Here is a 13,805-nt window from a genome sequence, read left to right as displayed (position 1 = left end):
GTTGTGTGTGTTAGGTGTGCTTGGTCGTGTGAATGTGAGTGTGTTTCTCTTTTCTGAAGAAAAATTTGGCTGTAAGCTTATGTAGCAAATTTTCATCATGCCTTTCAGCAACTCAATGTGCCATCATTAAGGTAAGTAGCAATCTATCCTGTTCATAATACTGTTGATATTTCAACCTGGACTTTCCATTGTTTGAACCATTTAACCAATGTTTACTGCTACATTTAGAAAGTAATTGTTAAACGTACTTGAAACTCGTGAGTTATCAATCACAACATTGTCATTTAGTTTAACTGTTATGGAGTCCTTAACACACACTGGCTGTCATGTCTCCCATTTGACAATGTCGCATACAGCTTTATTCTTATTACCTGCATTCCTTATTTCTGTCAGGACATGCATAACTTTCCTTATAATATTACAGTATATGGACACGTTTGAAAGCCTAGTCAGCAATGGAAGTCAAATGGCTTCAAAAATAACAAATGCTGTAATCACAATAAAAATTTAATCTAAAAATTCAACATCAATTAATTCTGCTTGTGAAGAAAAAGTGTGCAATCATTGTGTAACACAGTTCCAAGTTGTATTTACATAAACTCAAAATCTGAGAGTACTTAAATGTGATTTGAAATATATAACAGTCCATTTAATTATACAGTACAACTTCATTAGCATGAACTTGCACTTGTTGTTGTTGTTGTGGTGTTCAGTCCTGAGACTGGTTTGATGCAGCTCTCCATGCTACTCTATCCTGTGCAAGCTTCTTCATCTCCCAGTACTTACTGCAACCTACATCCTTCTGAATCTGTTTAGTGTATTCATCTCTTGGTCTCCCCCTACGATTTTTACCCTCCACTCTGCCCTCCAATGCTAAATTTGTGATCCCTTGATGCCTCAGAACATGTCCTACCAACCAGTCCCTTCTTCTTGTCAAGTTGTGCCACAAACTCCTCTTCTCCCCAATTCTATTCAATACCTCCTCATTAGTTATGTGATCTACCCATCTAATCTTCAGCATTCTTCTGTAGCACCACATTTCAAAAGCTTCTATTCTCTTCCTGTCCAAACTATTTATCGTCCATGTTTTACTTCCATACATGGCTACACTCCATACAAATACTTTCAGAAACAACTTCCTGACACTTAAATCTATACTCGATGTTAACAAATTGCTCTTCTTCAGAAACACTTTTCTTGCCATTGCCAGTCTACATTTTATATCCTCTCTACTTCGACCATCATCAGTTATTTTGCTCCCCAAATAGCAAGATTCCTTTACTACTTTAAGTGTCTCATTTCCTAATCTCATTCCCTCAGCATCACCTGACTTAATCTGACTACATTCCATTATCCTCGTTTTGCTTTTGTTGATGTTCATCTTATATCCTCCTTTCAAGACACAGTCCATTCCGTTCAACTGCTCTTCCAAGTCCTTTGCTGTCTCCGACAGAATTACAATGTCATTGGTGAACCTCAAAGTTTTTATTTCTTCTCCATGGATTTTAATACATACTCCGAATTTTTCTTTTGTTTGCTTTACTGTTTGCTCAATATACAGATTGAATAACATTGGGGAGAGGCTACAACCCTGTCTCACTCCCTTCCAAACCACTGCTTCCCTTTCATGCCCGTCTTGCACTTAGCATGCAAAATATATTGGCCCCGACAGGAATATATTAGTTCTTATACAAAGTTTTACCTGATAACATGAATTTTGGTAAAGATGAATAACAAAATCTTTTTCAGTCCCTAGCATAATTATACAGTATTTTTAAGTGTTAATTTTTTTCTGAAATGAATGCAAGGATGTAGCTACAAAGCTAACTACCCACTGTTGACTTGTTTCTAATGTACTGTAGGTCAGCAGCTGTGACTGTTACCTCCACAATCAGTGCACACAATACATTTAAATAAATTCAATAATATATGCATTAGCATTTAGAAATGTATCTGATGCCAGGTTTTTTTTTTAGTTGCAGCCAAATCGAGTTAGAATACTGAAAAAATATCTACAAACAGTAGTGAATGAAACTTGGCAAAGAGAAAACAGATGGAGAAAACAACTGCAGAGCAGTCTTGAATTCTCAAATCCATTTTATCTACAATAATCAAGAATTGAGAAAAAAAAAATCATGAAACAAATTTAAATTACTTTGTAGCAGTAAGTGTGAAGACAATGATGAATTACTGCTAAAATGATTCAATCATATACGTGTATCTAACATACCTTTAAGTGGCCCTATGATTCAGTTGGAAGCAAATGAATGCCAAAAATATAGGCACTGAAAACTTCAGTTGTTTTGCTGGTTGGCTGAATTGGTTCCAACAGAGATATTCAACTGCATCTGTACAAATTTGTGGTGAAGCAAATAAAGGTGCTGAAGAAAGTGCAAATAGCTGGTTGCATGAATTCAACACAGTGAGGGAAAAGTATGCCTAATGTGATGCGTTCAATAAGGACAAAACTGGACTTTTTCCACATTGCACCCAAGGGACAAAAGGCGATAAGTGTCAAGGTGGACCACGCAGCAAACAACATGTAACTGTTGCCCTTGTATGTAATGCAGACAGCAGTGAGAAGTTTCGTACCTAGGTTATTGGTAAGTCTGAGAAACAGTGTTGTTTTAAAAACATACATATGGGCACTTTACCTCGCATCTACTCTCACCATACAGACACTTGGATCAATGGCACATCATTTTGCAAGTGACTTCTTCGTTTCAACAGTCGAATGGTTGCTCAAAATTGACATATTCTTCTTACACTGGACAAATGTACAGCTCATAATATACACTATCTGAACCTGATCAACACAAGGGTTCAGATTTTTTCCACCAAACGCGACAAGCTGCCTTCAGCCCTTGGCCCAAAGCATCATTTCTCTCATGAAGAGAGCTACATCGCAAGCAACTTTTAACAGCTGCAATTTGTGCTGCTGCAGACAGTACTGCAACATCACATTGGAATCTTCTTGATGCAATAAAAGTCATCACAGCACACAGGAACTCTGTGTCGCGACACCATATACATAAGTGCTTTAACAGAGCCTTGAGACATAGCAAAACTGAATATGTCCACAAGTTAGATGATGCCACTTCAACTGATGAATGGACAGTGCACATGACAGCAGTTCATTAGTGCACATGACAGGGTTGTCATGTGTGCTTCTGTGGAATCTTAGTGCCAAAAGCTGTGACCGGGTTGCAACACGGGTCATCAGAAGAAAGTGAGGAGGAGAATACATATACCATTCCACTTATCTGTCAGGAGATGTCTACAGCCTTGGACAGTTTAGAATGATTTGCTACAACATCTGACATCACTGCTGGGTTTACAGATGCTGTAGTTATAATTGGTCATGAAATTACTAGATATTTTCATGTCAGCAAACCAGGCTTGAATTTTTCCAAGAAAATAGTGTAGTTTGCGAGTAATTGTGGTTCGACAGTCACTTTATAGTGTTATAAGTCTACAGTAATGTTAAGTGATTGATACCATAGTGTATTACACATTACTGTACTACTGTGAGTGTATACATAATAGAACCTGTGTTTTTCCACTTAATGCAATTTTTTTTAACATGAACTCTTGATTTTCTTGTCCTTTTGGATTTGTGTTAACAAGGTTATACTGTAGTACTTAAAAACCAACAATGAAATAAAAGCCAAAACAAAAACTACAACCCAATAAAAACATATTAGTTATAGCTACTGATTGTGCAGTATCTGAGTAACATTATCAAACACCTGTCTCTGAAAAATTAATGACCTAGGTCTATTAAGTATGTAAGCATGTGGTTAGGATGTAGGAGTTCACTAACAATCCAGATTAAGAGGGATCATTTGGTCCTGCCCTGAAGAATGAAATTGTTTTTCTAAAAGCTATGAGTTTTGTTGCCTTTAGATGTGTTTACACCAGCTGTACTGGAAGTTTGGTTCCACCATGAGTACAGGATGCAGTGATAATTCCAGTTATGTGTTCATCCGATGTAATACTCTGACCAATAGCTTGCAATATCCAACAGCTTATTATTAAATCTGCCTGCCTGCTGCTAAACACCACCTCTGTGTGGTGAGTTGTAATTTATCCTATTGGTTATTTCCATACCAGCTGCTCTAGATGTTCCCACGTGACCAATTCTGTATGAACATTTGCGTGTTCCTGATAAACACTGGTAAAGTTACACTGTCACCAATTCAATACTCCTGGAGATTGTTTTACCCCATAGTGCACCTATCAACAGTGCATCCTTAAGTTTTTGCCACCTTTAAGACAAAACATCTCTGGCAATATTTTCTTGAAAGAAACAAAACTAGGCCATCTTGTACAATTTTTGCTCTATCTCTTGTGAAACAAGAAAAAAATCTCCTGGCCAATTTTCACATGGATAATTTGCAGCATAGCAGGCCAAACTCTTTTAAACCCGTTTCACTAGAAAGACAATGTTCTAAACCACCCAAAAACTGTATTTGGTTTTGCAATAAGGCATTAAAAAATAATGACAAGTTGGATGTCCTTGAAAATGGGCCTACATTCCACTGGTCTCAAATTAAATCTGACATCTTTTATTATGTTCTACAATTATTTAGTACTCTATGGGAAACTGAGTATCAAAAAACTTGATGACTAAGGTGAGAAAAAACTTGAAGACCTTAAAAAAAGAGAAAGGGTGCCTCGTGTCATGACTCATAGTGACATATTTGGATGTTTTTCTGCTATAATTACAGACTCATATTGTTTATAAAGTTCACAATTTAATCGTCCATCACCAAGGCAATGGAGATCATGGTAGTAACATTGTTGCTTATCAGCTGCAGCACACACCACATAAATAGCCATCAGGTTTTATACTACTCACACATTGTGTAAATTTTGGTGAAGTTCAGCGCAGTCTTCCCGAAATTTTATGGAATGGATTCCTGTTATAGATAATTATTAGTGTCTCTTTAAAATTGTGAAATGCTACTGACGTGCTAGTTTAATACTGGTTTAAGTTTTAGCGCACTTTGCATTAGCATAGTTTGTTAGTTTATGTGGAAAATTGGTGTACAGATAAAATATTGTACAACTGTGTTATTACAGTTTATGGTGGCCAAATCACAACTGTTTGCTTGTAAAGTGAGAAAGCCAGCATCTCCATTCCCATAGGGGTCATGGCCGATAGCTGTGCAACAGCAGCCATGAGTGGATTTCTTTACAACGAGTTCCCAAGCTGATACATTTCTATAAGCGTCAGGGGCAAAAGCTATAAGAGGCCTCTTTTAGGATCCTGAGCTTAGGCATACTTCAAGCTACTTGAATTTTTTACAGGCTTCATAAACTTGCTGTAGTCAGGAGAAAAACTACACTGCTGGCCAGATGATGTCACTGATGGGATAGTTTGGGAAGAAATTTTGATAACACAGAACCCAAAAAATTACACCTTTCATATGTGATTACCTCAAATTATTAGAACCACAATAAAAGAGAAAACTATTCTCTTATTGGATTCCTTGGCCATTTCATTTTTCATACAAATAAAAATGTATGGAAAGACAGATTGCTGCTTACTGTAAAGAAGACACATGAAGTTGCAGACAAGCACAATTAAAAGCTTTCAGCCACACCCTTCATTAGTAAAAGAGAGACAAACACCGTTCACACACACAAGCAAGCACATGTGACTGACACACACACACACACACACACACACACACACACACACACACACACAGATTTATTCCAGAATTACTTTCAGAGATATAAAAAGCTTCAAATTAACGTATGAAATTTGGTCAGGAAATCTTTTTTAATCATTTCGCTTAAGACAGCGCAAAATGTTGTACAAGATGGTTCAGTTTTGTTTCTTTGAAGAAAAAATTTCCAGAGATATTATGTCTCAAAATGTTGCTGAAAACTGACAGATGAATTGCTGAAAACTCACAGGTGCATTGTTGATAGATGTGCTATGGGGTCAAACGAATGACTATACCTCTGAAAGTAGTAAGTTGGTGAAAATAAAGCTTTACCGCCATTCATTGGTAACGTGCAAATATTCACACAAAATTTCTACAAAATCCAAAATTAGACCACCTGGCATGGCATAATCTCAAAATACATATTTTTCAAAATAATTAACAAATAATAGTTTGATACCTCACCAAAGCTGCTATCAAATATGTACAGTGGACTGTCATCCAAGGTTGTCTCCATATACTGAACATAATATTTCATTTTCATTTTCACACTATAACCTTCATTGTCTTCACCACATTTAAACTTCTGATTCCTGTACTTCTTTGCCAGCTTCTATAAACAAGATGAAGGAAAAATACAGTTACTTTTCTCGAGCTGAATATTCATGATACATTAAACCTACAAACTATTACCAGTCAATTACTAAAAACTATTAAAATTTTTATGAAAATATGTTACAATGTCATACAAGAAAAACTTACGACACTATTATGAAAAGAGTAGATTGCTACTCATCTTATAGAGGAGCTGTTAAGTCACAGAAACGCACACGAAAAATACTGCTATACATTTAAGCTTTCTGCCAATAGGATTCTATTCCACCAATGTATCCACTAGTCTCTTCCCGTGCTTTTATTTTTCTAATTTTCTACTCCCCCCCCCCCCAAAAAAAAAAAATAAAATAAAATAAAATAAATCTCCTGACAGCACCTAGCAGCCCACCTTGATCCCATCATGTCCCAAAAGTGGCACTACATCCTCCTCAACCCCTAACCTGTTGTCCCTACCATTTCCCACCCCAGCCCCAGCCTCCTCCTTACCCCCACAGCCAATGCATGGCTTCTCCCATCAAGTGCAGTTACTGGCAGTCTAGCTTTAGTGGCCAGAGACAGACGTCGTGTGTGTGTGTGTGTGTGTGTGTGTGTGAGTTGTGCTTGTGTGGATGTGTGTGCTTTCTACTTTAGAAGAACATCTTTTGTCCAAAAACTTAAATGCCTACAAGTCTTTTTGCTGTACCTGTCTGTGACTCAACATCTCATCTAGCTGGTGAGTAGCAATTTATCCTTTTCATAATATTGTCTTTATTCCAGCCTGGACTTTCCATTGTTTAAGAATAATTTACATGTTTATAATTTAAATAGTTAAACACTTTAAAAACTAAAATAAAAACCAATACATTTAATTGTAAAAATATATGAACATAACTGAAAAGGTATCTCTATATTTGCTACAGTGATTACTAAAATTAAACAAACTTTTAAAAGCATGTTAACTTTTTGTAATTCCTGGTGACAGACAGTAGCAGCCTGCTTATTCCAATGTTTCAACTGGTTTGAGATTATTGGAAATCTTTTAACCTAAAGGGAAACATTCCACATGGGAAAAATATATCTAAAAACAAAGATGATGTAACTTACCAAACGAAAGCGTTGGCATGTTGATAGACACACAAATACACACCCAAAGTTCAAGCTTTCGCAACCAACAGTCGCTTCATCAGGAAAGAGGAAAGGAGAGGGAAAGACGAAAGGATGTGGGTTTTAAGGGAGACGGTAAGGAGTCATTCCAATCCCGGGCGCGGAAAGACTTCCCTTAGGGGGAAAAAAGGACAGGTATACACTCGCGCGCGCGCCCCTAGGTCTTACACACACACACACACACACACACACACACACACACACACACACACACACACACACACACATATCCATCTGCATGTATACAGACACAAGCATTCATTTGTAAAGGCAAAGAGTTTGGGCAGAGATGTCAGTCGAGGCGGAAGTACAGAGGCAAAGATGTTGTTGAATGACAGGTGAGGTGTGAGCAGCGGCAACTTGAAATTAGTGGAGGTTGGGGCCTGGTGGATAACGGGAAGAGAGGATATACTGAAGTGCAAGTTCCCATCTCCGGAGTTCTGACAGGTTGGTGTTAGTGGGAAGTATCCAGATAACCCGGACGGTGTAACACTGTGCCAAGATGTGCTGGCCGTGCACCAAGGCATGTTTAGCCACAGGGTGATCCTCATTACCAACAAACACTGTCTGCCTGTGTTCATTCATGCGAATGGACAGTTTGTTGCTGGTCATTCCCACATAGAAAGCTTCACAGTGTAGGCAGGTCAGCTGGTAAATCACGTGGGTGCTTTCACACGTGGCTCTGCCTTTGATTGTGTACACCTTCTGGGTTACAGGACTGGAGTAGGTGGTGGTGGGAGGGTGCATGGGACAGGTTTTACACCGGGGGCAGTTACAAGGGTAGGAGCCAGAAGGTAGGGAAGGTGGTTTGGGGATTTCATAGGGATGAACCAAGAGGTTACGTAGGTTAGGTGGACGGAGGAAAGACACCCTTGGTGGAGTGGGGAGGATTTCATGAAGGATGGATCTCATTTCAGGGCAGGATTTGAGGAAGTCGTATCCCTGCTGGAGAGCCACATTCAGAGTCTGATCCAGTCCCGGAAAGTATCCTGTCACAAGTGGGGCACTTTTGGGGTTCTTCTGTGGGAGGTTCTGGGTTTGAGGGGATCAGGAAGTGGCTCTGGTAATTTGCTTCTGTACCAGGTCGGGAGGGTAGTTGCGGGATGCGAAAGCTGTTTTCAGGTTGTTGGTGTAATGGTTCAGGGATTCCGGACTGGGGCAGATTCGTTTGTCACGAAGACCTAGGCTGTAGGGAAGGGACCGTTTGATGTGGAATGGGTGGCAGCTGCCATAATGGAGGTACTGTTGCTTGTTGGTGGGTTTGATGTGGACGGACGTGTGAAGCTGGCCATTGGACAGATGGAGGTCAACATCAAGGAAAGTGGCATGGGATTTGGAGTAGAACCAGGTGAATCTGATGGAACCAAAGGAGTTGAGGTTGGAGAGGAAATTCTGGAGTTCTTCTTCACTGTGAGTCCAGATCATGAAGATGTCATCAATAAATCTGTACCAAACTTTGGGTTGGTAGGCCTGGGTAACCAAGAAGGCTTCCTCTAATCGACCCATAAATAGGTTGGTGTACGAGGGGGCCATCCTGGTACCCAGGGCTGTTCCCTTTAATTGTTGGTATGTCTGGACTTCGAAAGTGAAGAAGTTGTGAGTCAGGATGAAGCTGGCTAAGGTAATGAGGAAAGAGGTTTTAGGTAGGGTGGCAGGTGATCGATGTGAAAGGAAGTGCTCCATCGCAGCGAGGCCCTGGATGTGTGGAATATTTGTGTATAAGGAAGTGGCATAAATGGTTACAAGGATGGTTTCTGGGGGTAACAGATTGGGTAAGGGTTCCAGGCGTTTGAGAAAGTGGTTGGTGTCTTTGATGAAGGATGGGAGACTGCATGTAATGGGTTGAAGGTGTTGATCTACGTAGGCAGAGATACGTTCTGTGGGGGCTTGGTAACCAGCTACAATGGGGCGGGCGGGATGATTGGGTTTGTGTTACACCGTCCGGGTTATCTGGATACTTCCCACTAACACCAAACTGTCAGAACTCCGGAGATGGGAACTTGCCCTTCAGTATATCCTCTCTTCCCGTTATCCACCAGGCCTCAGCCTCCACTAATTTCAAGTTGCCGCCGCTCATACTTCACCTGTCATTCAACAACATCTTTGCCTCTGTACTTCCGCCACGACTGACATCTCTGCCCAAACTCTTTGCCTTTACAAATGTCTGCTTGTGTCTGTATATATGCAGATGGATGTGTGTGTGTGTGTGTGTGTGTGTGTGTGTGTGTGTGTGTGTGTGTGTGTGTGTGTGTGTGCGAGAGAGAGAGAGAGAGAGAGAGAGAGAGAGAGAGAGAGAGAGAGAGTGTACCTGTCCTTTTTTCCCCCTAAGGGAAGTCTTTCCGCGCCCGGGATTGGAATGACTCCTTACCGTCTCCCTTAAAACCCACATCCTTTCGTCTTACCCTCTCCTTCCCTCTTTCCTGATGAAGCGACTGTTGGTTGCGAAAGCTTGAACTTTGGGTGTGTGTTTGTATGTCTATCAACATGCCAACGCTTTCGTTTGGTAAGTTACATCATCTTTGTTTTGTATCTTTGTTTTATATATCAGCTTCTTAGCAGATGACCAATCCAACCTACAAGAGTTGTACAAAAAGTCCCCAGCCCATTTCTGTGCACTTGTCAGTGCATCGGAGGGTGTGTTGTGTTGCACACAGATCATCATCTCAGCAGCATTTAATGCAGACAACAATGTCAGTGATGAGAGCAACAAGTTCCTCACATGTATCCACCTACATAGCAGACACATTCCCCTTTAACCAGCCCCATAAACAGAGTCTGATGGCGTTAGGTTGGGCGATCTGGCAGGCCAGTTAATGGTCCACCCTGGCCAATCCATCGTTGAGGAAATGTATTATTCAGATACTGGGATACTTGTCTGGTACACTGAATCGGTGATCCATCATGTTGCAGATATGTTTGCCATCGTTGATCTACTGACACGTATTCCAAAAGTGCAGGGAGGTCTTCTATCAGGAAATGTATGTATTCTGTGGCTTTCATGTAATTTGAGAGGATCACAGGCCCTATCACCACATCATCAGTCATACAACGCCAGACATTCACTGAGAACCTAACTTGGAATCTTGCTTCCTTAGTGTCATGCGGGTTCTCTATATGTAGTCTCATCTGTATATAAAGCGTATTGCATGACATCTCTGTGCACAGCCAACCATTCACAAAATTGTTGTCTGCTTACTGAGTCACCTACATGCAAATCTTATATGGGCTGCACATGGAATGGGTACAAGCCCTCGTTTGTGGAATATCGAGCTGATGGCTAAACAATGAGGGAACGTGAGTTTCACACAATATCAGTGCTGGCTCTGAAAAATGAAATAGTATCAAGGAGTGTAGTATCAAAGATAGACACAGCTATAAACTGGCACAAGACCAAAATGGAAACATCAACTCTGTTGAACATCTGGAAGCACATTATTAATCAATCATGCTGAGGAATTCTGAGGGAAAACTTACTGATTACACATCAGCTATTTATCCAACAGAAGCAGAAAAGTTACCATGATACTTTCAGTAGTTGTGTTTTGGCACTTGATTTACAGTGAAGAAAGGAACTATTTTGGTAATCCAAGGCACTAATGTCACATTATCATGGGAGTGGAGGGGAACTGCAAGTTAATTGCAAGACGAAACACTAAGAAAAAGGGGCAAAAATTCAATGAAACAACAAAGTATGCCGTCTTAATCATTTACACAAATAAACTATGACAATTCCTGCCAAAACAGACTATTTAAATATGCCAGTTCTAACAATGATCATTGCACAGATTGTCTGCATGATAATTATCTCGTGATCACTTAACAAGCAGAAGCAGTTTGAAGTACAGTGCACCACAAACAGTAAGTAGTGTAACTTTTTCTTCTCTACTGCTACCCAATTTTTTATTTTTGTCTGCAGCATCCAAGCTGCCAAAATCCACAATGAGTGATGGAAGAATGTTTGACATAGTCAAATAGTTTATTAGTGACCAGTTGTGGCTAGTAGGTACACATTCTGTGTGTTCACAAATTTTTAAATTGAGATACATATCAGAGTGCAACATTAATAGTATCTACTGTGTAACAGCTATGCTTGTCAACGTATTTATACAACTTCAGCCACAGTCAATAATAACAATAATATGCATAATGTGCATGAAAAAGGAAGAATTGTTTTTGTGGACTCCATTATTTTGCACATAAATACAGTTTATGGCAAGAAGGAAATAATGTTTAAACTTTTGTTACTCTCCGTTTTGCATTCTTGTGCAAGTGGGAGTTTTCGCTTTGTAATTCATGTATTTGTTAATGAATTAACTTTCGAGCTGAAAATCAGGCATTGTTGCTTTGCACCCACACAGCTTACACTTATTATAGGCTTCTTTATTAAATGTTTGCTTGTAGTCACACTTGTTTGATTTCGTCACTTTCCCAGGCAATGGCTCTGGTCTACTTCCTTTGCATTTAACTTTTCTTGGTAATTTTCTTTCCTGTTAGCACTTAATACAAGTTCAATAGAGTTCATGCTGACACTGCACAGGAAAATCCAATTCCTGCACAGTAAACAACCAACTCCAAACACAAACTACCTTTTGCAGAAATTATTAAATTCAAGTAGTACTATCTACCAACAAGGTTACTTGACTAGAATACAAATGAGGTGCTAAGAGCCATAAGGGCCAAAAGCATACCGTCTTCGACCCCCCTCCCCCATATTTAAGTAAATATCAGATAAACCAGTGAGACAATTTTTTGTGAATGTTGAGATGTATATACAATGTGGCCCTACAGTACAGACAAACCTGACCCACCTTAAGATCAACAGATGTCAGAATCATGGATAAATGGCACACTCCCACAATCGACGATTATGTGTTGTATGGTTCTTGGTGCCTCAAATGGATTACTTTATGATTAAAACCAAAACATATCTCACTCAGAATCCCACAAAATAGGTTGTTCTTTCAGTATAGCTATAACATATAACTTACTATACAGTGAGTGAATTTATATATCTGTGGAGTGTGCTACCATCTAGTGGCATTTATGGCAAGCAAACATGAATAAAAGACTGCTGCAGTGTGTTACCACCTCGTGGCATTGATGTAAACTTGCAGCTGAATGGTAAGAGCTAACAGTGCATGCCCTGAACCATGCACATCGTTTATCAAATCCGTATGCATTTGGCGCATTAGGCAATTATGTCACACCAGTTGCGCCTGCACAGAAGCTCCTAAAAACATGCACAAGTGAAGGTGTGCTTGCGATCCTGATGCCAAGTTTCACCGAGTCTAGAGGACCACACTGCGGCAGATTTAGTGCTGGGTATTTCAGATTAGCACATCTGCAGTACGTTTAACAGCACTCAAAGAAAAATAACCAATAAATCCACAAGGTGTCAAAAGTCAGGGTGTTCACGTGGTCTTGTGCTCCTAAACAATAGCCGCCAATGTTAGTGACTATTAAATAAAGATAACTCCAGGCTTGAATGTCAATATTATTAGGCGATGGATGCATTGCTACCTGTCAAAGATGATCCATTGAATTGCAGACAGGCACAACGAATGGATCATCTTTATGGTGAGTAGCCTCCCCCCCCCCCCCCCCCCCCGTTTTTTTTGACACAGCAGTGACATGCTAGAATGTGATATTTCCCTTTCCATATTCAACAATCGCATTATGAAGTTGTATCTGTATAAGCATACTGGAAAGTTTATTCGTGACGACAGCACATTAAAGAAATTGCATTTTCAGTTCCTATATGAAGAAAGTGTCGCAAATCAGTATAAGTAACATCTGATGATCCAGTGTAGTTTATTCTATACAAAACTATTGCCCGAAAGAACAGTATATATACACAATGAATACTTTCGTGGGACCCTTGATTGGAGAACAAGTGAATCCCATGCTTTTGATAACCTGCTGCCTTGAGAAAACAGACAATGCCATGATGCAAAGTTGGATTCGACAAGTCTGTGGTAGGTTCCCGAGGTATGTCACCAGATGCCTATGGACAGCTCATGCAAATTCCACGAATTAATGGCTAGTGATTTGTGGGTACGGAGCTGGTGGGCAATAGTATTTCATTTCCACTGGGGTGCATCAGATGAATTTGGTGGCCAACACATCAGTGAGAATTCTTTACCATGCCTCTCAAAACACAGCAGTACGATTCTGGGCCTACAACAGTGACAGTTATTTCACGCTAGGTAAGACTGGTATTACTGTCATGCTGAATATTAGCACAGTTTTTGCTGCTTCCTTGGCAGTCCAAATTTTGTAATAGTATGTACATGCAGACTGAAGCAACAACTGAAAATTCTGGGATTCAAACCTGGGTCTCCTGCCCACTAGACACATGTGCTAACCACT

The 13,805-nt window shown here is 39.9% G+C and overlaps 1 protein-coding gene across 1 annotated transcript in view; it reads right to left on the bottom strand.

Moving 5' to 3' along the window:
* The window catches only part of LOC126262571 (bifunctional arginine demethylase and lysyl-hydroxylase JMJD6), a 128,510-nt gene that overhangs the window by 68,422 nt on the left and 46,283 nt on the right, over positions 1-13,805 (bottom strand). Inside the window, exon 3 of the mRNA XM_049959283.1 lies at positions 6,139-6,291. Within this exon, the coding sequence (XP_049815240.1) occupies positions 6,139-6,291 (153 nt within the window). The remainder of the gene's footprint in view (positions 1-6,138; positions 6,292-13,805) is intronic.

Source organism: Schistocerca nitens, chromosome 6, assembly GCF_023898315.1.
Source record: "Schistocerca nitens isolate TAMUIC-IGC-003100 chromosome 6, iqSchNite1.1, whole genome shotgun sequence".
NCBI classification, from domain to species: domain Eukaryota; kingdom Metazoa; phylum Arthropoda; class Insecta; order Orthoptera; family Acrididae; genus Schistocerca; species Schistocerca nitens.
The sequence above is the reverse complement of the archived record's forward strand: the minus strand, read 5'-3'. Positions and strand labels throughout refer to the sequence as shown.